General features: G+C 46.9%; 1 protein-coding gene across 4 annotated transcripts in view; it reads right to left on the bottom strand.

Annotated features, from left to right (window-relative positions):
• AGO4 (argonaute RISC component 4) overlaps positions 1-24,714 on the bottom strand; it is a 601,932-nt gene that overhangs the window by 424,283 nt on the left and 152,935 nt on the right. For all 4 annotated transcript variants that reach the window (XM_078681164.1, XM_078681162.1, XM_078681161.1 and 1 more), the window contains exons 4-5: positions 14,177-14,358; positions 13,943-14,079 (exon numbers count right to left, since the gene is read on the bottom strand). In XM_078681164.1, coding sequence (XP_078537290.1) covers positions 13,943-14,079; positions 14,177-14,358 — 319 coding nt within the window. The remainder of the gene's footprint in view (positions 1-13,942; positions 14,080-14,176; positions 14,359-24,714) is intronic.

The raw sequence follows: 24,714 nt of genomic DNA, 5'->3' as shown, positions 1-24,714 counted from the left end.
AGCATAAGAGGAAGCAAGTGATCAACAACAAAATCTGAAAGAAAGCAACAGGTCAACTAAAAACATGAGGAGAAACAATGCCCCAAGAATAAGAATTCTAAAAACAAAGTACACTTAGAAACTACTGTGTCAGCAAAGTACAATAGGAAACAAGCATTTACAATGCAATGGTCTCGGCATTATTAAAGGTGGAGCTATTGGCATTGCTCATGACTTTTTTTTTACTTTTTAAATCATAAATAAATGGCATTGTCATTTATAATGCCAATAGCTTAATCGCTCGCAAATGCGAGACCTATTGCATTTGCACCCACACACCGCGTAAATAGTAGAGTAGAGTGAGTAGTTGATAGTGAGTAGGAGAGTGATTAGTAAAGAGCGTATTAGAGAGCGAGTAGTAAAAAATGAAAGTGAGTAGTAAAGTATTGGCATTGCTCATGACATTTTTGTTTATAAAACATAAATAAATGGCATTGTCATTTACAATGCAAATAGCTTAATCGCTCGCAAATGCAAGACCTATTGCATTTGCACCCACAGAGCCACCCACACACAGAGCCACCCACACACAGCCACCTACCAAAAAAGCTGCACACAGAGCGACAGAGCCCAACACACACACAAAGCCACACACAGAGCCACACACACACAGAGCCACACACACACACAGAGCCACACACACAGAGCCACACACACACACACAGAGCCACACACACACACAGAGCCACACACACACACAGAGCCACACACACACACAGAGCCACAAACCCCTCCCCCCCCCCCACCACCACAACCAGGTGTCAGGAGAGCAAGCACAACCAGGGGGGGGGGGGCGGAAAGCAAGCACAACGAGGGGGCAGGAGTGGCAGGAGAGCAAGCACAACCGGGGGGCAGGAGAGCAAGCACAACCAGGGGGCAGGAGAGAAAGCACAACCGGGGGGGGGGGGGGCTGGAGAAGTTAGCACAACCGGGGGAGGGGGCTGGAAAGCAAGACAACCAGGTGGGGGGGCTGGAAAGCAAGCACAACCGGGTGGGCCAGAAAGCAAGCACAACCGGGGGGGCCAGAAAGCAAGCACAACGAGGGGGGGGAAGGAAAGCAAGCACAACGAGGGGGGGAAGGAAAGCAAGCACAACGAGGGGGGGAAGGAAAGCAAGCACAACGAGGGGGGGGGAAGGAAAGCAAGCACAACGAGGGGGGGGGGAGGAAAGCAAGCACAACGAGCAAGCAGACGTCCCTCCAGCCCTGGTGATGGAAGGGTTTCTGCTGGCGAAATGACTGTTTAAATGGTGACAGTACAGACTTGTATACCTAGACCCCCCCTCCCCCCCCTGATTTTCAACCCAACCCTTGGCCGGTATGTAAGCTGCGGTTTCACTACCCCCCCCTAGCCCTCTTTCATTATAACGTAACACCACATTCTGTATTTACTCCAGGGCCGGCCTCTGTGTCCGGTGCCACTCACCGTGTGCTCGTGTTAATCTGCCCGGACGGGCAGCAGAGGGGAGGCGCAGAGGAGTAGTAACGCCAGTCGCATCTTTAACGGGACATGTCCCATACACACCGAGGCCGGATCTTCATCCCGTTACTACTGCTTCTTTCTCCGGGGTAGCTTCTGCAGATCCCTGGGGCTCCTGCAACTCACGGAGGATTCTGTTGCCTGCTGGGCGGCTGCTGCTCCCCCCGGCGGCCTTGCCCGACAGCTCAGGGGCCGCTTACGGTTGGTTTCTGGTAGCAGTGGGCCCGAGAGGCGCTTCTTCCTGTCTGCTTCTCCTTCCTGACTGCCAGCGAGCGCCTCTCTTCTTACGGCTATCAGCACTGGTCCTTTCCCAGACCTTCCGCGCTACGCTCAGCCCGACCCCAGATCCCGCTGCCCCTGCCACCCCGGTTGAGCCACGTCACTGCCATGGAGCCTGTAAGCCAGAAGTGCCTCACCTCAGCCAGGATACAGGAACAGTGCCGCCTCCCGCAGGGGCTGCTGGGCCCGAGATCTGAGCTCAGGTGTTGGACAAGGAGCCACCGGGGCTGCTGGCTTCTTGCAGTCACAGGATCACCTATTCCTGTATTGTTTGTCAGGGTCCCGGCGAGGGCTCCAAGCAGCAGCGCCTGCTCTCTTCCGAGGTACCTCCTGCACAGATTGTTTGGTGCATCTCACGTCACGGAGGAACTTCATGACTGAGATCCTTCTCGCGGAGCTAAAAGGGTCCTTTATCGTACGGATTCCCCTTTTTTAACTTAACTTAGGGAGACAGTATAGCCAATTTGAAAGTTGTTTTTTAATGCAGCCAGAAGTACAATTTGTAAAACAAGCATTTGCAATGCAATAGGTCTCGCATTAGGAAAATTGAGCTGTTGGTCTTGTAAATGACAATTTTTTTATTCATGTGTTGGTTTTGAAAATAGCGAAATTAATAGCTTTGTCATGTCCAATGCCAATACTTTTAACTTTTGCAAATGTGACACCTATTGCATTTGTAATACAATCGGTTATGTATTTACGTGACTTAGATGTATTGATATTACAAATAACAATGACTTTTAATTTTTTTAAATAATTAATACTTAAATAAAAGTTATTGTAATTTATAATGGCAATAGCTTAAACTTTTGTAAATAACTTTTGTGAAGATTATGTTCAGTGTATTTTATTGTGACGAAAATCCAAGAACAGAAGTGAAGTATTAACATCTTTTTGTGACATTTGTGATAAAGCTTGAAACATTGAGAGAACATATTTGAACCAGTTGTTGTTGAACGGTTGCACAGATTGATGCTGTGGTGGCGCTGAGTGATGTTGTGGTGACGACGAGTGATGCAGTGGCGTTCAGTGATGCTGTGGTAGCGCATAGTGATGTTGTGGTGGCAACGAGTGATGCTGTGGCGATAGATAGAGTGAGTGCGATAGATAGAGTGAGGGCGATAGAGTGAGTGCGATTGATAGATAGAGTGCGATTGATAGATAGAGTGAGGGCGATAGATAGAGTGAGGGCGATAGATAGAGTGAGGGCGATAGATAGAGTGAGGGCGATAGATAGATAGAGTGAGGGCGATAGATAGATAGAGTGAGGGCGATAGATAGAGTGAGGGCGATAGATAGAGTGAGGGCGATAGATAGAGTGAGGGCGATAGATAGAGTGAGGGCGATAGATAGAGTGAGGGCGATAGATAGATAGAGTGAGGGCGATAGATAGATAGAGTGAGGGCGATTGATAGATAGAGTGAGGGCGATTGATAGATAGATAGAGTGAGGGCGATTGATAGATAGATAGAGTGAGGGCGATTGATAGATAGATAGAGTGAGGGCGATTGATAGATAGAGTGAGGGCGATTGATAGATAGATAGAGTGAGGGCGATTGATAGATAGATAGAGTGAGGGCGATTGATAGATAGAGTGAGGGCGATAGATAGATAGAGTGAGGGCGATAGATAGATAGAGTGAGGGCGATAGAGTGAGGGCGATTGATAGATAGAGTGAGGGCGGTAGAGTGAGTCCGCGTCAGCGCGAGTCAGAGTGTCCGTGAGTCAGAGTGTCCGTGAGTCAGAGTGTCCGTGAGTCAGAGTGTCCGTGAGTCAGAGTGTCCGTGAGTCAGAGTGTCCGTGAGTCAGAGTGTCCGTGAGTCAGAGTGTCCGTGAGTCAGAGTGTCCGTGAGTCAGAGTGTCCGTGAGTCAGAGTGTCCGTGAGTCAGAGTGTCCGTGAGTCAGAGTGTCCGTGAGTCAGAGTGTCCGTGAGTCAGAGTGTCCGTGAGTCAGAGTGTCCGTGAGTCAGAGTGTCCGTGAGTCAGAGTGTCATTGAGTCAGAGTCATTGACAAAATTTTAAAGACGCGTGTACCTTGAGATTTTTATAATATGTGCAGTTCACTAATATAAAAGTAATAATATATTAATTAAAAAAGTGAAGGTGGTTCACAAAGACTTTTCTGAATTGGATCTAATAACCTACAGCAAACAAACTTTAAAAAAATGTAAATTTCTGCTCAAGAAATCTTGATAAATAAATGCTTCTCATCACTTTCGAAAATTAATGCCATTTCATCTAATTTAAAATTGAAGCGCACTGCATGGCAGGGTGGATAGCCGACGTGTAGGCATTAGCTGACAGCAGAAGCGGCACACTTCTGAGGCACAATGACTGCTTTACATATTAATGCAAATGTAAACTGATAAAGGCACGAGCTCCGAGAGGTCACAATTAAAGGTCCAAGTGTCATTTGCAACCTGATTGGGTTTTGGTTGGAAAAGAGAGGTAACTGTCTCTTTTGCATTGAAGCCTCTGCTGTCTATTCCCTTCTTGACAGTGACGTGTCCTATGAGTCACAGCTGGAGTGACGGCACATTACGTGTTACGGCAGCTGAAGTGCACGTTCTACCTTAGAACACCGATTGGTAATTCCCATTTAAATAACCAACTTGAATACAGCATATCAAGTTCAGTGGAGGGCAAAATGAGAGTGAATGATGATAAAAGGAGTATCCACTCGTATACTGCCAGTCAATGCCCTTCACTGACTCGGTGCGCATGTGCATGGCAACGTTGTTATTCAATTCAGATCAAAGGACCATGCAGGGCTTTTAGCAGCATATGGTCCTCACTCCTCGTCAGTCAAACACAAGCAGAACAAGCATTGGCGAAGCCGAAAGATCCTGCCTGTGCAAGATCTATTGCCTTTGTCTATGTTATTTCAGCCATGATGTACAGCAGCGCGGATGCAGTGGCTGAAAGCTGTTAATTTTAGCCAAGCTGCACTGCATTTGCGCTGCTGTACAACATGGTTTAAATAAATAAATGTTTAAAAAAAACACAAACACTTAAAGGACACTCACCCAACAAGTCATAAATGAGAAGGAAGAAAGTTAACAGAACTAAATTCCCTATTGCACTTCACAAGGGACAACTTGTGATCTCTGCACATGAGGATTTCATTATACATTGAAACCCAATATTTGGAGGTATTTTGTCAATTTCCATTGCAGCTATTCCAAATTCGAATGAACTTCCATATTGTGAGTATTGATGTATCCCTAACTAGCCGCCATGCAATGCAAGTACTCTGACAATTAAATGGCCGCTGATAAGGGCCATGCTGGCTGGCGCGAGGCACTGCATTGGATTGCCATGGGATAAACCACGGAAGGAGCTACGTTGGGGCTAAAAGGCAATGCTAACTAAGGGAAGGAATTAAGAAAGAGTAAGCAGAATTTAGGACAGGAAGGTGTGTGAAGGAGCAATTAAGCAAAGGCAAAACTGGAGTAAAGCAGCTTGAGCAAGAGAAAAGGAACTGCAATAGGCATGGTTGAGCAGCAAAAGGGTGAAAGTGAAGATTGCATTACTTTCACTGGAGCACAGCAAAGAGCGGCAGAGTATCAGTAATGGTGCAGCAGACAAAAGAGGCTCCGAAGCTGTCTTGCGTTCCAGCACGAGCCCATCTCCATCAGGCGGCATAAGATTATGATGAAACTTCCGGATGAACCCTTAGGGCTCACAAGAGCACGTAGCCACCAAGCCTTGGCCTGCTATATGCAATAATGAGCTCTCGGTGTGGGCAACTCCTAGTGGTGGTTGTTTTCACGGGCATTCATTGACAAAGCTGAAACCAGGCCAGCTCAGCAGGCCACGAGGATATTGGAGCACCACAAAACAAAATAACACAACAGGCAGGCTGCAAACTCTGACTCTCATGGACGAGGTGCCTTCTATTGTTTTCAGGGCCTGTATTGTTGATTAGCACTGTCTGGCAGCAAACTATTTCCTGCTGCTGCGCCCACCGAAACGGCCCCTCAACATTCCAATGCTTGCTGACTGTGTGGCTGTCAACGGCAACAACGGGTACAAGACGTTTTCACCATTGCGGAATTTGCTTCCCATCTAGATTACCAACGGCCAGCCCCATGGACAGTTTGGGTGATGCAGATTCATTTTTGACTCGAGTGTCAGCCTCTCAAAGTGCCTCACCTGCCCTCTAGTTAAGAGAACCACACCTATGTGGGTAGAATGCCCCATTTGGTCCGGCAGATTTCATGGCTGCACATGTAAAAATGCAGCCAGACTCCGGCTTCCCAGACTCCTCAGTTGACCACCCTGCTACAGCAGTTCTGTGCTCTGCAGCAGCACAGAGGCACACAACCTCCTGAGCACCAGAATGGTGTAGTGACTTGGTGCAAACGAAGGTCATCCCAGAGAGCGGCTGAGCAGTGTTAAAGTTATCCGTGGCGGACCAGGTACCCAGGCCTTTTGCTGCCTCACTTGATGCACACAGAAAGGAAGGGGGTGCGGGGAGGGAAACGCTGTGTTTGTGCTCAGAGGGTGGGGGTGGCTCTAAACGCGAAGCAGGAGGGGGGAAAGCAATAATAAACGGCAAGGAATCCTGAAAGTAATTCAAGTCAGCGGAGGCCGCAGGGTGCCTGCATCAGTTCGCACTGTGCATGGGGGCACGCACATAGAGAGCGAGCTCTGGAGTTGAACTTAAAAGTGGTCAAGTGTCTTACATTGCCAGTCACTGTAATAAAGGCATTCACACTACCGGCTCATCCAGTCCTTGGCCTCTTTGTCGAACCCAAAGAATGATGCGCAGTTGTGCCTACTGCGATCAGGGCCTCATGGGAAAGTGTGTAAAAGTCACAGCTGTTAAAATATTGACAGAGAAAAAACACGAGCGTGCCTGTGTGTGCATGTATGAGTTATTGGGGTTGTTAGACACACTGCCTGCTGGAAGGGGAGGCCCAGAGGACGTCCTGTGCTGGACGCCGGGATGCACCACTGAGCCCCCGCCCCGTGGAGCTGTGACCGGCAGCTCAAGCTTTGCTCTCTGCAGGGGTAGATGCACAGTCCCAGGGCACAGCACGGGGATCATGGAGAACATAGCACTGCGAATAGTTCAGCAGTGTCCGGTGAACTAATATGCGGCACGGCAAAAAGCTCAGCAGTGTCCAGCGGTATGTAAATAATCTAAAAAAGGTGCGCAGATAGGGTGTGCTGTCGGTTATTGTGTGAGCCCTAACTTTTCGATGGGAAAGCAAAACATACCAGAGAATGAAGCGCCGCAAGGAGTTTTAATGTGGCGAAAAACTCCAGGTTCAAAAAATGCTCAACAGTATCGGGTGATATGTGGGCATCGCACATAATAAGGTTCTACTTATTGAAGTGATCGGGGTGTAAGGACATTGTCAAACTGGCCAGGGCTGTCTGAGGTACGCAGGCCTCGACGGAGTGAAAGCAATGCCAGGGCCCGGCACTCAGTAGAGAGTGCTGATCAGACGGCGAAAACTGCCTGCAGATGGCACAGTAGTAAAGGGATGGGGGAAGCATAAACAGGAGGGAGGGGGAAAACGGGCGGCCGTGAGAAGTGTGAAGTAGGGGGCGGGGGAGTGGATGCCTGAAGTGAAGCTGCTGGCGGCACCACGCTGAGGAAGCAACAGATGGCTGGCTTTGATGTGGTGATGCAATGGGGAAACCTGTGGGGAAATGCGCGTGCTTGTGTGCTTGTCTTCACGTGAACTGTTGGATATCCGCCTGAAATTCTCCGATAGTTTGAGAACTTTTTTGGCCACTTGAATTCTCCCCTATTTACATTCCTTCGGAATGTCATAGGCTCGACCTAAAAATAAAATAAAAACAACTCTAAATATTCGAACTGGCTGAGAGGCGGGCGGGAAACTAAGCAGCATGACCATGTTTCTCCGAGGCGAGGAAGAAAAGCCTCTGAGAAAGCACCGTCATTTTGGGATTCGGGCGTGGTTTTCTTTCTCTCCTCTTCCCATTGGCTGGAAGGTAAAACCCCAGCCAATGGGAAGAGGAGAGAACGAAAAGAAAGAAGAGAAAAGACACGCCCCCGAATCTGGAGAAGACGAGGCTTGAACCGAGTGACGCCCCTCTCCTCCAATGGCTGGCCTCCGTTTAGGAAGCCAGCCAATGGAGAAGAGGGGCGGGTTCAAACCCCCTACTAAGAGACATTCATTCTCGGCTGCGCGAGCACTGCTGCGGAGTGCAACGCTAGTCCGAGACCTTCAAAACACTTTGAGTAGGGCACCAGGACAGTACATGCATGTGGGTCATTTTTTAGAAGCCAATTTGCTTCTTGTGCTTGAAGGCAGCTACACTTACCAATACCAACTTAAAGCCCATGAGTGATTGTCAACCAAATCAAAAGGATAGAGTCCACTGGAGTCAATGACTCTTCCGGAAAACGACCTCTGGGTGGTTGTCACTTCTTATGACAACTCATGGACTAGGACATATGTTCAGTGAAACAATAGCTTGGAAACCAGTCACAAGGGAGGTGCCTGGGCGCAGGGTAAGGTTTTGAATGTATATTTGAGGCCCAAACATTCGAGCCTGGCAGTCAGTCACTAGTGTCATCTGTTTTCCCTCAGAAGTTATGTAGTAAAATTAGCAGCGCTCTGTACCATGTATCACCTGCACAGCCCCTGCTCCGTCCTACAGAACTGCAGAGTCACTGTCGCAGCCACACTGCCAGCCTAGAGTCAAGGAGATGATACTCTAGCCTAGACTGTCCTGGTATTGGGGAGTGACAGGGCTCTTTGCATACTACTAAACCCACTATCTCAGATGTGGTCCTGCTCATGAGAATGAGGCACACAACAAGAGCCCAAGTAAGTAGCAACTGTTGTGCTATGGAAACTTAAGAGCAGTTCAGGAAATCCACATACTCTACAAATGGAGTCCATATAGAACATGAGCGACAGGAGCACAGGGAGACGAGGGACCTGGGAACATATGGCAAAATAGATTAAGAGGATAGTTACCCAGACCAAATTACAATTAGAGCCTCACAAATTTGACCGGCCTACACAAATCAAAACCCTTGCTCTAAAATGACAGATTACCAATCCATCAGCCTAGAGCCACATTAACCATTCAGCAATACAATCAGCCAAAATTCACCCAAAATAGCCTCGCCCAAATTCTCATATAAAACCTAGGAAAAGATGGTCATATACAAGAATACTAAAACTCTAAGCAGACGGACTGACAACTGGTATGTGCTAAGCGGAGGGTCAAAAGGCCACTCCCCTCAAACCCCTGCCCCCACACACTGCAATAAACCCCACAGACAACCCTCAAGAAACTCACTCAGGTTGCAGGCAGATCACAATGGCTTCTCCCCTTCAAAAAGCAAGGACAGGGAAAATTAATCCACAACATAAAACCACTCATACTAAACGGAGTATGATCAGTCCACAAAGAACTTCGAATATCCATACAACTGCAGAGGCAACTAGAAGTCACATATACGATATAGAAGAACCATGTAAAACAACTCACAAGCGGTATAAGGAAACTTAATTGAGGATTATCTGTGATATACATCTTTTTAATCAGCGCACACATGTTGGTCCAAAGACCATACATTTTGACGCTGCTTTTTTAGGACGAGCCTGCGTAGGCTGAGCATGCGCAGTCTCGCTGGTGAGATTTAATGAGATTGAGGAGCTTTCACCAGCGGGCTTTCAGCACCGCCCCTCTTTTCCATTGGCCAGCGTCACCGTTTATGCTATCTCAATACCCTCGGCCAAATAAAGGTACCCCCACCGCTTATTTTCTTTTGCTTATGGTGGGGGAAGGGGTTATTGTAAGTGTGTGTGTGTGTGGGGGGGGGGGCAGGGTGGTAAGGAGTGCGCATTGTTCCGAGTCTGGGGGAAGGGAGGGGGGGGTACAGTTAAATAAATGATTTAAAAGGCTGCCGACAATGGCTGAATAAAGACCCGTCCTCCTGCTCCCCTCCTCCCACTCCCTACCCACAGTGTCCTCAAACCTCCCCAGACTTGGTCAGCCAGGGATGGTGCCGGCTTCACAAACAGCATGTGCATATCTCAGAGAAACATTACGGAGTGTGAGGGAGTGTCGGTGGAGGGAGGTGTAAACCCTGTGGACAAACAGTCAAAGAGAGTGTTTAAACCCCACTTTGTAAGGAGCACAAACAAGATGACACTGGGGGAGGGGTGAGGGGGCTGGGGCAGGCACCACGGGTTTCCCTGGGTCGATAAGTCTGGCAGAGAGGCTCAAGGCGGTGTCTGGCTGCTCAGAACGAGCCCTCCCAGCCGGGAGCCCAGGAATGCTTTCTAAAAGCGTGTCGAATCCATGTCGGCGTGGGGACAAATTAGGCAAAGCTTGGGCTGGGTGAGTAAGCCCACACGGCAGAGGGACCAAGATACCGAGAGCAGAAGCCAACTGAGGGGCAATTCCTAAAATTATCCAACATTCTTTTTTTAGATTACGCCCTGCTCCCGAGATGTTTAAAAAAAAAAACTCTTTAAAGAATTCTGACGACACAAGCCCTACAACCAGGATCTTCATGAAATGCAACAGGTCTAATGCAAAATACTACCCATTATGTACAAATAAGAATAGATAAGAACGCGGTGGCCACAATACTTAATTTGTAAAACAGTAAGTGCTAGGGTCCAGATTTTTTTCTCAGAAGCATGTGACCTGCGCTATCACAGGTCAGTCAGGGATGCTGAATACCAGTACTGTGTAGTCTTGATTCCACTTCATGACTAACACCACCACACACTCCCTGCCCCTTAATTCCACTCTTTCAGGTTCTTTCCATCGGTGCTTTGTCACTGTTTTTCCGTCTGACTTTTCCTCTTTCTTTTCCCCTATTGTTTCTCTCTCTCTCTCTTGTTCAAAGTCTGATGAAGAGAAATATCTAATAACAGTCCCAAAAATGAGTGCTGGTGGGACCCACCTGCAACCACGGTCTCAAATTAAGCACCAATTGTTGCATGAAATGTACTATTTATATTTCTTTTCAGCTATGGGCATGCCATAGTGCATTGGTGCACTTAACTTTATCTGAAAGAGGCACTGTAATATTTAGCTTGTAAATACTTCATTAGTTTACCCGTGTATGATTGTGTTCTCACTTCACTTTCAATTGGTTACAAAAAATAAGAGTTGGCTAGCAGTGCAGTGAATTACAGAAGTACAATTTCAAGACAACAGGTAAAATCTAATCAAACAAAGAAAATAAAAAAAAAACGTTATTAGCTAATAGTCACAGCTGGCAAGGGGACCATAAAGCTGCCTTTTCCTTTCATAGCTAGGGTCAGGCCACCACCGAACTTAAGAGCCATCAATTCACTAAAACCATAAGTGTAGCAGAAGTGGCGTCATACCTTCTAATAACGGAATATAGCATACACCACACTGAATGTTACCCCTGGCAAGACAGATCTGCGAGTAAAGCTTTCACTTGTGACATGACATACTAGTGTGCATGCAGATCACGTTCAAAACATGAAGGGCTGACAGTTTTGTATCCTTAAGATGAAGTCAGTACTATTAACCTAGGTAAAAACAATACTTACAAGCAAGGCCACTGTAATTATGTTATTCTGTGACCATAGCCTTTTCTCATAATTATGGATTTGCCACATTTGGCACCTAATTCATCATCTGCTGCATAGTCTGCCGCGTTTAACAAAACAATTTGTTTTTTAACTCAAAGGGTCAAAAGTTACTAAATAGTGGTGAAATGTGTTTGCAAAAGTTATCTAGTCCTCTTTCAGTTGCTTATTTCTGTATTTGGTTATTAAACTGGTACAAATTAGGTGAAATCTTTGCCCAGACTGTATTGAAAAGTATAACAAGCATTTACATTGCAATAGGTCTCGCATTTGCAAAGGTTAGAGCTATTGGCATTGTAAATGACAAACCTGTTATTTTTGTGTTGGTTTTGAAAACAGATAAATGGCATGGTCATTTACAAATGGCAATGCAATAGGTCCCGTATTTACGCAAGTTTGAGCTATTGACATTGCAAATAACAATGCATTTTAGTTACCTTTCAAAAACCAAAACATAAATAACCTATATAAAAAGGCATTGCCATTTGCAATGCCAATAGCTCTAACATGCGTAAATGTGACGCCTGTTGCATTGCAAATGCTTGTTTTGCTTGAAATCACGGTAGCCAAAATATCACTTTCACTGGCCTTTTTTAATTTTTTTTTATTTCAAAAGTTTTTATTCGACGTTTCAGGGTTATATATCATATAAATCATAAATTGCAATGTACATACGATCGATACTTGTAATTACATATTCAGCATAAAAAAAGCATTATGACCCATGGTGGTGGTGAATTGGAGATGGAAAGGAAAGGAACGGAATAGATAAGAGGAAGAAGGAGAAAATGGAAAGAGAGGATAAAGGTTAGAGATGAGATGTGAGAGGTAAGAAACTTGATGTAAGAAGTTGGATGTTAGATGTCCACCACGATGCGGCTTAGCAGTTCCGGTTACGAGTGACTGGTTATTTAAGCTGTGCGAGAATATAAGTGGCCCCCCAAGAGCTGTAGGAAGAAGTATGGAGCATGAGGATTCACGGTGGTTTGTGGGTTTTGAAGTAGATATCTAGTGAGTTCCAAAGTTTCCTCTGAAGTTCGCCCCGGTGTGTTTTGTAAAGTGATATTATCAGCTCCTCTGAGGTTAATCACCCAGTTTAGCCAGCAGGCAAAGCTTGCCTTTTTTGTGTCTTTCCAATTGTTTAGAACGACTTTCACAGCTGCCGTAAAGAGGAGGTCAAGAAGTGCCCTGTCTATTTCTGGGAGTTGGGTCGCTTTAGTAAATCCGAATATAATATAGGAGAGTTCTTTGGCTGGTGAGATATTAAATACTTTGTGGACGAAGTCAAATACCCTGTCCCAAAACAGTGAGACACAGTCGCATTGGAGTATGAGATGTTCTAGATCACCTTCTGCACGCTTGCAGTTCCAGCAGAATGCGTATGGGCTGAGTTTATGTGCATATAGGCGAGCCGGCGTCCAGAAGACTTTATGCATGAGCCAGAACTTGGCTTGTGATAATGTAGGGCTTATTTTATGGCTTGTGCAAGATCTCCACGCCGTGGACCACTCCAGCTCTGAGATGGAGAAGGAGGCGACTGATGACCAGAACTGCATTGTTTTGGTATTCAATGTTGATGATTGCGGGCTCAATAATTTGTATAACCTTGAGACCTGGTGGCCTATTTTATTTAAGGAGGAGAGGAGTGAGGGAAGAGCTGGGTGTTTGGGTGTCAGTCCCACTTTTGTAATGGCAGTTTTAACGTTGAGGAATATGTAGAAGTCGGAACTATCAATCCCGAAGTTCGATTGGATTTTCGTAGAGGGTAGCCATTGTCATAGAGTTGGTGAGGGAAGAAGATTCCCTTCTTGATCCAGATTGGGTTAAATAGTGGTTTACCTTTGTAGGTGATTGAGGAGTTTCCAGATCGCTTCCCACCTAGATTTTCTTATCGTTGAGTCTAACAGTTTGTCTACTCTGAGTAGGGCTATTTTGGTGTTGACAAATATGGGTTTAGAACATGGGATCTGGTTCGCTTTCATTGAAAGGATCGAGATGGGAGGCATGCCCTCCAGAAGCGCTCTTTCGACATCCAACCACTCTGGCGAGTAGTCCAAAGGGGGGACTTTCACTGGCCTTTTGATTGAAACAAGTTGATAAACAGAGGTCATGGACAGTCATAGAAAAAACTAATTTCAAATGCAATTTATTTTCTTGTGGTTTGTAATTTAAGATTCTACAAGCAGCTGCATTGGCTATTTCTTAAAGTCTTTCAAATAAGTAAACTCAGTTTGTAAGCAGAAAAGAACATAAAGCATATTTTTCTGCATAACCATGAACATCGCGAAGTGTGTGAATAGGTGGAGAAAATGCATCAAAGGGGCATGATGGGAGCAGAAAGGGATGGAAGAAATTAACTGGCAGGTGCTATGAGGCCAGAAAAAAAGTGCACACTGCTTATGATTCCCCCTTACGACCCCCACCCCACCTTACAAAGTGATTGGGTTTTAATGATTCTGATCTAACAATGTAATCCACCTAAACTAGGATATACAAGACTTGCATTGTTTTAAATGTTCATGACAGAATGAAGATTTTTTTTTTTTTTTTTTTTTTAAATACATGAACCTACCATCGATGTTAAGCATCATGTTCCACATTGCAGGACGAACAGACTGATGGAAGCCGAACCACACCTCCCGGCCTCCTCCGAGTGGGTGGTAGTAACCTTCGGGAGGTGAGAAGAACGAACGCCCCACTGGTGTATACCTATAGAAATGCACAATTCAAATGTTTATGCTGCTCTGGGTTCTAGAATTAAACAGAACAGAAGTGGGAAGAAGGGTATAGAACAGTGTCCGCCTACCTCATTGAAGGGAGATGTCTTGTAATTACATCAAGCGCCTGCACAGAGTCTTCTGGGACCTCGCTGAGGTGCCCAGACAGGGCTTCCAAAAGCATCTGCAGGCTGACCACCGAAACCCACTGAATGGTTACCTTGAACGTTTGATCCTTACCTTCCCCTGGCAATGTCACTTCGAGGTCAACCTGAAAGACCAATATATTACAGTCTCATAATAGAATAGTACCACTTCAGCAGTTATCTGTTAGAAAGTATGATATATCACACAAAAACAATGCAAAAGCTTTAGAAACTAGAGTTAGTGAAACAGTTTTGAATTTTGAGCCTTATCGGCTCAAGTCTTTTGAGCGGGAGGGGGGATGGATGAGGTGAGAGGCAGTGCCAGAGCCCCTCTCGATTGATAGACAGGGTTGTTCGCTTTCGCCCCTGCTCTTCGTCCTTGAACCACTTGCGCAATTGTTGAGAATGGACGCCCAAGTGATGATGTTTGAAAGGGCCGCGGGGTAGAATACCAAATTGTCTGAAACGCAGAAGAATTCCTAGTCTACCTGGACTGCTAATAATCTGAGTGTGTATGGTAGTTTCTCAAGACTCTAGGTAAAAGTGCCCAAATAGTGGATATACCTGAATGGTAGATGCTCCTCGTATGTCTTGTGCCAGGAGTCTGTATTGCCGGCATAGAAGAAACTGCTTTAGACTGGATCGCATCCTACCTTCGAAACAGAACTAATGTCATCCATACCCCACCTTTCTTGTCCAAACTGTACTCCACAAAAGCAGGGCTTCCTCAAGGTTCTATCATCTCGCCCATGCTTTTCAACATCTACATGAAGTCATTACCAGTACTGATCAAGAAATTTCACCTTACGTGCTATAACTATGCAGATGACACGCAAATACTCCTTCAACTGGAATGCCCCAAAGACATTGCAAAATCACCAATTTTCAGCTGTCTGAGCCGCGGATCAGTGTATGACCTGAAGCAATCTCAAATTGAATGCTTCAAAAACTGAAATACTCACGTGTGGCGATTGGAAACAAATAGTTTACCTGTCGGTGTAGTTTTGCAGCTTGAAGATCTTTCTGGATTCACTATGCTGTGCATTATTCCGCGGTCTAGTGGTTGGGTCCGGAATCGTAGTCTTCTCTTTTTTTTCGTAGCCCAGGTGGGCGTTTACTTCCCATCTTTTGGTGTCCTTCCCGTGACGTCGGCACCTTGGGCGCCATCTTCGGATTCTTTTTTTCGTTTGTTTTGTGTTTGCGAATCCTTGGCAATGTTCAAGTAAGTTATTTACCCGCTTTGTCCTTCAAGGTGTCGATTTCAGTATTGTCCTTGTACTACCACCTACTTCTCCAACCTCATCTTTCTGGCAGAGGTGGGTGGGTTCGCTAGTGAATCCAGAAAGATCTTCAAGCTGCAAAACTACACCAACAGGTAAGAAACTATTCGTTTTGCAGCGTGAATCTTTCTTGATTCACTATGCTGTGCATAGACTTTGTACCGGTTTGTTATGTTTGTGGCGGCTGGGTGGGAGATGAGCGTTGATTGTTGAATATCTGTTGAAGCGCCTTCTGTCCTACTTGTGCTTCTTTGTTCATTTGTATATCCACGCAGTAGTGCTTAGTGAACGTGTGCAATGAAGCCCATGTTGCCTCCAGGCATATGTCTTGAATGGGTGCGTTAGCCAGGAAGGCTATCGTTGCTCCTTTTTTCCCCCCCAAGTAGAGTGGGCCTGTGCCCCCTCTGCTAGTTCTTGGTCTACTTGTTTGTGGCAGAGCTGTATAGTTTGTGCGATCATCGCGCGATGGTTCCCCTTGTTACTGGTCTACCAAGAAAACTGCTCGCGAAGGACACAAAGCATTGCTTAGTCTTTCTGTGCTCCTTCGTTCTTTCTATGTTCTTTCTATGTAGTGCCTTCTCTGCGCTTGTGGCCGGTTTCTGAAAGAAACTCAGTATTTGAACCGACTGGTTAATGTGGAACCTTGACACCACCTTAGGCATGAAGTGTGGGTCAGTTTTCATCACCACCCTATCATTGTGAATCTGGATGTAAGGTTCTTGTAGCGTTAGCGCATGTAGTTCGCTCACCCTGCGCAACGATGTGATTGCCACTAAGAAGGCTGTTTTCATGGTTAGCATTTGTAGAGAGGCCTTATGAATTGGTTCAAAGGGCGCTTTCAAGAGTTCTGTTAGGATTAAATTAAGTTTCCATGCCGGTGGCGGCATCCTCTTTGGAGGTGCGATCCTCTTTGCCCCTTCCAGGAATCTCTTTACTATCTGTGATGTAAAGAAACTCTTCCCCGTTTCTCCACTTGTGTAGGCTACAATAGCTGCCAGGTGTACTCTCAGCGAGGATGAACTTAGCTTTGCCTTCAGCAAGTGCGTCAGATACCTTAGCACCGTTGACTCTCTGGTCATCTTATTGTGTAGCTTCTTTTTGCTGCACCATTGTGTGAACCTCTTCCATTTCGCCACATAGCACCTTCGTGTGCTAGGTCTCCTTGCCTCTCGTAGTACCCACAGGGTGCTCTCAGGCAACCTTCGGTGCGCAAACTTTTTGTCTTCAGGAGCCATGCTACTAGGCTGAGGCTCTCTAGCTCTGGGTGCAGTACCTCCCAGTTTTGCATGGGGAGTAAGTCTTTCCTTATGCCAAATTTGTGAGGAGCACCTTGTGCCATTTCCATTATCTGTGAGTACCAGGTCTGCCTGGCCCACTGTGGTGCCACCTCATGTTGCTGGTTCTGCACTGGTTGAGTACTCTGTGTATCAATGGTATCGGGGGGAAAAGAGTAGTAAGAAAATGTTTTTGACCAGCTTATCCATAGGGCATTCCCCAGGGATCCTTCCCATGGTTGCCTGGATGCGAAGCTTTGGCATTTTGCATTCAGGCGTGTTGCAAATAGGTCTATTGTCGGTGTTCCCCACCTTCTGAATAGCCTGAATTGAGCTCCCACTCATGGGATGCTGATGTCTGTCTGCTGAGCCAGTCCGCTTCCACATTGTCTTTCCCTGGTAGGTGTATGGCTAGCAGGTCTATTTTTAGTGGGATGGCCATCTCCATATCTCCTGTGCTAGGTTAGATAGCGGAGTTGATTGTGTTCCTCCCTGTTTGTTGATGTAGAACATCGTTTTTGTGTTGTCCATTTGGAGCAACACTCTCTGGCTGTACAGTTTTGTCTGGAAGGCTTTCAGGGCGAGGAACACGGTCTTTAGTTCCAGGTAGTTGAAGTGTTTCACCACATCCGCTGGAGTCCACAGACCCCTCACCCTGATCTTGCTCATGTGTGCTCCCCATCCCTTCTGGGATGAGTCTGTAGTGATGGTCACTGTTGGGGTAGGTGGTGCTAGATGCTTCGCTTCTGTTATGTTCTTCTTGTTCCACCACAACACCTCCTCCTGCACTGCGTGCGTTACAGCCACTAGATCTTCCCAACTTCCTATAGCTTGTGACCATTGTTCTTGCAGCCATTCTTGGAATGGTCTCATGTGGAGGCGTACATTTGGTACCAAATGTATGCAGGAGGCCATCATGCCCATAACCTTGCTCGCTGTCCTCACTGTCGGAGCTCACCCTTTCTGGTAGAGGCGCGTCTTTCAGCAGTGCCCGTGTCCATTTGTCGCTGGGAAACACCTTGCTCTGTATGGTGTTGATCTGTGCTCCTAGGAAGATTTTTACTTGCTCTGGTTCCGTAGAGGATTTCCCCCAGTGAATGGAGAAACCCAGGTCCACCAGTGTACTCGTCACGCGCTCTGCGTGCTCCTTGCATGTCCTGTGCGACCTTGCCTTTATTAGTCAGTCGTCCAGGTAAGGGTATACATGGATCCCTTCCCTCCTTCGGTGCGCTGCCACTGCTGCAAGGCACTTGGTGAAGACCCTTGGTGCGGATTTTAGTCCGAATGCTAGGGCTGTGAATTGGTAGAGATCTTTGTTGATGGTAAGCCTCAGTAGGTGCTTGTGCTGCCTGTTCATTGGGATGTGCAGGTAGGCATCTTTGAGGTCTATGGTGGCCATGAAGTCTCCGTCCCTTATTTGAGGAATGACCTCTTGTAGGGACGTCATCTTGAACCTTTGTGTTTTTACGAACTTGTTCAGGAACCTTAGGTCTAGGATGGGTATCAGTGTTTCGTCCACCTTTGGCCCGAGGAAGTATGTTGAGTATACTCCCTTGTTCCTTACTCGGTATGGTGCTGGCTCGATGGCCTTTTTTTGGAGGTCCTCCGCTTCCTTTTGAAGTAGCTCTAGCTCCTTTCCTGACTGCACCCTCTTTTTCGGCTTCCTGTTTGGTGGTATCCTCTCCAGTTCTATGCAGTATCAGTACTGTATGATGTTCAGTACCCATTTGTCTGTGGTTATCTTCTTCCACTCCTGGAAGAAATGACTAAGCCTGCCTCCTACAGGTGTTACATGTTCGCAGATGTTTGGTCCGTGTAACCCTGTGTTGCTCCTTTTGTGCTCCAACCGGGGAGGATTTGCGTGGGTGGGCACGTGTTTCATAACAGAGTCACTTAGAGGTGACCTGTTGGCCCCCTCTCCTGTTTTGTCCACGTCCGTTTCCTCTCCCGAGAAAGGACTGGCCCCTTTGTTGGTGCCAGGTTTGTTTCTGGTGACCTTGCTGCGTTTGGGTGTCGCCATGTTGTGACTGCTGGAATGTCTGGTGTGACGTTCCTGGCTTGTTACCCCCCCCTTTCCATTCGGTCTTCGTGACGGGGTACCCCTCTTTGTTCCTCTGAATTTAAAGGCCCCCATGGACCTTCCAGTTTTGTTTTCTTTCTTTCTTTCTTCAGCTGGGTGAGCTTTTCATCCACCGGCGCCCCAAACAATGTCTCTCCATTGAACGGGTTGCTTAGAATGTTGTGCTGTACCTCTGGTTTGAACCCAGAGATCCTGAGCCAAGCCTGCCTTCTCTCGGTGACTCCCAACATAATCATCCTGCTGGACGTGTCTGCTCCGTCCAAGGTTGTTTTGAGGCAAGCATTTGCCACATTTTTCCCCTCTTCCACAAGGTGTGAAGCTCTTTGCTGATACTCGTCTGGGAGGTGCTTTATCAGGGGTACAACCTCGTCCATAATTTGGTACTTGTGCCTGTTTAGCAGGGCGTTTGAGTTAGTCATGCGCCAGTGCATTGCAGCATTTCTTTCTATCTTTCTCCTAGTTAGGTCCATCCTCCTGCTTCCCTTGTCTGGAGGTGGTCCCGATGTCGTTGGCACATTCGCCCTCTTCCTGGCGGTTGCCGCAATAATGGAGTCTGCAGTAACACATCCTCTGATGTATGGAGGGTCCTTGGTCGAGTGTTTATATTTTTTCTCCGTCCTAGGTGTTACGGACCTGCATGTTGCTGGTTCCTTGAATGCCTCTTTCCCCTGTGCCATGACACTCCAGCATGGGGAGGTACTGGCCCCTAGTCTGCGTGGGTAGCAGGGTCTCCAGGAGGAAGTCTGCCTTTGGTTTCTCCTCATCCAGCTTTACTTCAAAAGCTGTTGCCGCGTTCTTGACGACCATATTGTAGACCCTAATGTCGTCTGGCGGCGAAGGCCTCGAAGGGTACGTGCCCATGGCCTCTTCCGGGCTCTCGGTGTCGAGGTCCTGCCACTCCAGGTCCTGTGTCCCCGAGGATGTTGATCCGAGGGTTGTCCGCTTATAGTCTTCACCCTTGTCTTCGTAGTAGAAGGCTTCTTTCTGCGGGTGGTCTTGGATTTCGGGACTTTTCGGCGGCTCTTCGGCCTCTAAGTCCTCCTCCTCTTCCATGTTGACGATCACCGTGCTTGGCTTCAATGGGATGTTGTACCTCTTCATCCTTTCGTCAAACTCCTTTTTCCTTTACAGGATGTTATCCATTTTGGCCTCGAGCCGTCTTTTCTTTCTCTCCATTTCGGCAGCCCGTTCGGCGTCGAATGGGTCGGCTGCTATCTTCGTCGTATACTCCGATGTTGACGTCGAGATGGGCCTTGGGTCCTTTGTCGGCGCAGAAGTTACCTTCGGATCCCTCTTCCGAAGTTGCATGTTCCTTTTCGGGAATGAGCTTCGCCGGTCTTCCCCGCCTGTGAGTCCTTTTCGAAGGATCCGCTGGGCTTTTTGTCCTTGAATGCAGCTGTGGCCGTCGAGATTTTTGGCGCCAGTGATCCCTTTGAGGACTTCGACTCTTTTTCTAGAGTCTGCCTCAGACTTTCGAGGCTCTGTCGGGGGTTATGGGGTCGTCGACTCTTCTACCTCTTTAGAAGTTCTTATCTGTCTCTACGACCATGTAGTCATCACCATCTCCGGCGACGTTGTCCTCCTCGTCGCTCCAGAGCCCCAGGTCTCGAAGGGATGGTGTCTGTCCCTTGCCTTGCATGTTATAATTGGCTCTTCTCTGCCGTTCTCTAACCCGGAGAGTCTTCGGTGTGAAGGCTGAGCAGGTGTTGCAGTCCTTGCTCTCGTGGTCGACCGTTAGGCAGAGGTTGCAAACTGGGTGCGGATCCTTCTTCGCGTATTTGTGGTGGCAGTTACGGCAGAATTTAAAAGATGTGTTGTCCATTTCGTGCGCTCAGGGGACCCCTGTGTGTGCATTCTCGGTTGGACGTTGAAGTTTTCGAAGTTCTCCTACTTAGTCGTCCCGGCTAGATGGTGTCATCCCTCGTCGTCTTAGTCATTTCGTGCAAAATCGACTGTCTTGTCTTCTTTCCCTCCAAAACTCTGGAGCCACTCGGCATCGATCCAGACCCAACGGCGGAAAAAAGAATCTGAAGATGGCGCCCAAAGGTGGGAGCTTCCGCAGGAAGCGTGCAGACGTCACGGGAAGGACACCAAAAGGTGGGACGTGGACGCCCACCTGGGCTACGAAGAAAAAAAAAGAAAAAAAAGAGAGAAAAGACTGATTCCGGACCCAACCACTAGACCGCGGAATAATGCACAGAATAGTGAATCCAGAAAGATTTACGCTGCAACACATTACAACCCGCTAGCCGCATCGCCTGATGATCTGGGATCACTGCCTAAAGTATCAAAGGAAGTAAGAAACCTCGGAATGACCATGGACTCCAAGCTGCCGAATACCCAAGTGGACAAACTAGCAAGATCATGCTTTGCTACTATAAAAACGCTGCAACAAATTTTCCCTTATTTGTGATTTCCACACAATGTCCTAGCTACTATCTCCCTTGTTCTGTCCAAACTCTATTACGCCAATAGCCTCTACCACGGATCACCTTAACAACCATGAAAAGACTACAACGGATTCAGAACTTGGCTGCCAGACTACTCTTGCATATCAAACCGCGAGACCACATCTCCCCTGCCTTGAAAGCCCTGCATTGGTTACCGTTTGCCAGAAGATCCACGTTCAAGCTGCTTTGTATCAGCTACAAAGCAATACATGGGATGGGACCACTCTTCATTAGGAATAAAATCACCAAACCCATTCAACAAAGGAACCTCCGCTCTAAAGGAGCATCTCGCCTCGAAATCCCACCATACAAGAAAAAAACATGGTTGGCACATCCTTCTCTGTTCAAGCAGCCAAACTATGGAATTCTTCACCCCCCCCCAACATCAGGTCCACCGACAACCACCTTTCAGAAAACTACTCAAGATTTGGCTCTTGCCCACATAAGCACCATAAACAAACAGAAATTTACAGCATATCCCTCTGTATACAAGCATTTTTTCACTATAGGTATGTACCTATCTCTGTGTATTACTTCGTATAAACATGTAAAATAATTAGGTTAAAAGAAAAATAAATAAATACAAATCTTTGGTCTACATATACATACTTCATTTTTGCATCTATGTACCTTCCATGTACTTGGATCTGTGTGTCTTACTTTTCTCCTAAAAAAGCATATCCAATGCACTACCCTATTTCTCATCCTGTGCCTCTATAGATATCTTTAATCTACATATACTTACCTCCTTTATGTATCTATATACTTTCAATGTAATTATGGATCTATATATTTATCACTTTCTTCTAATTTTGCATTTCCAATGCACTACCCTATTTCTCAGCATATACTGCGCTCAATATACCTTCTAGCCCAACCATCGGACTCATCTCAAACTTCTACTACTCCTCCTCCCAATGCACAATTGTGAGAAAGTGGCTCTATATATACTGGACCAGAATAAGGTACAGTGTGTATAGAGTCCACAAACCCCAGAGGTATAACAGAGGTTAAAGCCAAGTGTAACATTACTCTCTAAAGTGGTAGCTTGGTTGAGCAGTAAGGCAGTACCAGAGGACAGTGTAAAGCATTTGTTGTACACACAGTCAGCAAAAGGTTTCACACACAAGGACTGAACTCTGGGCCAATTGTTTTTATATCAAAAGATAGTTCTATTTTCAGAATCAACAGGTATAAAAATTTACTTTGATAGGAGTACTCTCATAATTACTTTGCAAAGAAGCAATAAACTTTGTAAACACAATAAGTACAATGGTTGCAGTAGACAACACAATTCTAAACACAATTTAACATTGAGCTCAATGGGTTTTCCACATAAATGCAGCTAGTTACTTTATCGATTACTTTTGTAGTCCCAAGGCTGGATCATACATTCAGTCTTGGGGTCTAAGCTGGAAACAGTTCAGCAAAAACGACATGGCTATTGCTATGATTTTTAAGAAATATAAAGCTATTTCAAAAGTTCTTACTTGGAAACTTTCAATGAAAATCTGGCAATGTTATCCAATGGGAGGATAATCAAGCTGCAGTTAAAGTACGTTCTGGTTACTTTTGTAATCCAGGACTAGGCTCCCAAGTCCATCACTGGAGTCTCTACTTAAAACAGGTAAGCAATTACCTTTCAGTAGTAGGTACGATTAAGGAATATTTGTAATTTTCAAAAGGAGGCACTTAGAAGAAATTTCAAATAACAGTCAATGGTTTCCTAAGGACGAAATTTAGATTACTAGTAACCACGGGGTTGTGATTACTTTTGCGGTTCAGTACTGGGCTAAAAGATACAGCACTGGCTTCTCTCCTGATTACAGGAGAGTCCTTCGGAGTTCGATATTCGGCTGATTTTAGGTGAATATTTTAACATTTCAAAACTTCACACTTTGAAGAATTTTCACAGAAAAGCAGTTAATGGTTTCCTATGGCAGAAATTTAGATTACTAGCAAACACGGTTGTGATTACTTTTGCGGTTCAGTGGTGGGCTACAAGGTACAGTACTGGCTTCTCTCCTGATCACAGGTGAGTAATTCGAAATTCGTTATTCGGCTGATTTTAGATGAATATTTTAAAGTTTCAAAACTTCACACTTATAAGATTCAAACCAGTCAATGTTATCCTATGGCAGGAAAGTGAGTCATCGGTTTTCATGTGAGTACTCGGCTGGTGAAGTTAAGGTTCTGGGCATAGCCTCAGAGGCCCCCCAGGGTGAGGTAGGTACAGTTAGTACACCCACAGCTGCACAGGGGCGGCCGGGTGCAGAGGTAGTTGGGCCCAATGTTATCCAATGAGAGGCAGGGGGCCTTTGGTTGGTGGCTGCTGGCTAGCAGGCCATGCGGCTGTGGGAGCTGGGCTCCTGGTCACTTGCTCAGGGCAGATGGGAAGTAGAATAGGGTACAGGTTGCACTGCCAGGGGCACTCAGGCAGCTGGGCACAGGGCGCTCAATGTTATCCAATGAGGCTCTTGAAAAGGGAACAAAGGCTGCAGGCTCGGGGACGGTGGATCTTCAGGAGCGAACAACACTTCGAGAGGCAAGTTGGGATCTTGGAGGATAGGTAGGCGTCCAGGAGTTGGGCACAGGGAGCCGTGGGGCGCCGGGTGCAGGGGTGTCTTGAGGTTGGGAAATCTTACCCCCTGCTGGTCGCAGTCTGAGAGGTCCTTTGTCCTGAGGCTGCAGACGTAGTCTGGGTCGTCGAGGAGGGTCCTTGGGCACTTGAATCAGAATCGCCGGAGGATGTCCTCAGGGTCTTGGTTCACTCCATCACAGGCCAGGCTTGGCGGGTGCAGAGTGTGCAGGGTTCGCGGTTCCGGGCTGATGCCAGGGCTTGTTACTTGCTTTGAGCAGTACCACTTCTCGGGGGAGACCCAGGTAGTCCGAGTCACAAGGCAGTCAGGTCCTCCAGGGTTTTTGAGGTTGCTGACCACTGGAGACGCTGGGGTTTAGCAGGAGCAGGTTCGAGGGTCGACAGACCGGTAGGGCTGGGGCCAAATCAGTTGGTGTCTTCCTCTTCTTAGCAGCTGCACGGCAGGTCTTGTTCTTTCTTGTTTTGGTATCCGGATGCAAGGAAGGAAGGTTCAGGGAGCCCCTAAATACTGAATTTAGGGACATACAGGAAGTGCAAGGACAGGGACCAATAGGTCCATGTCCTGGGGTGGGTACACCCCCTAGCCTTCTCTCCTGTGGGAGGGGGGCAGGAGCCTAGCTGTGATTGGGCAGGACCCCCTATCTTCAAAAAGGCCGGAGCCCGGGGTCGTGCTTCACCTAGTCTCCCCCACCTGAGGGGTGGGGTTGGCACAGGCTGGCACACACCCTTCCTGGCGTAGTTTTTCCTGCCAATCTTCCCGCCAGCGTGGGGTCAGGACTGGTGGGGGCCAGTTGCTGG

Source organism: Lissotriton helveticus, chromosome 3_1 (genome assembly GCF_964261635.1).
Source record: "Lissotriton helveticus chromosome 3_1, aLisHel1.1, whole genome shotgun sequence".
In the NCBI taxonomy this organism is placed as follows: Eukaryota; Metazoa; Chordata; class Amphibia; order Caudata; family Salamandridae; genus Lissotriton; species Lissotriton helveticus.
This window is presented reverse-complemented; position numbering and strand designations above follow the sequence as displayed.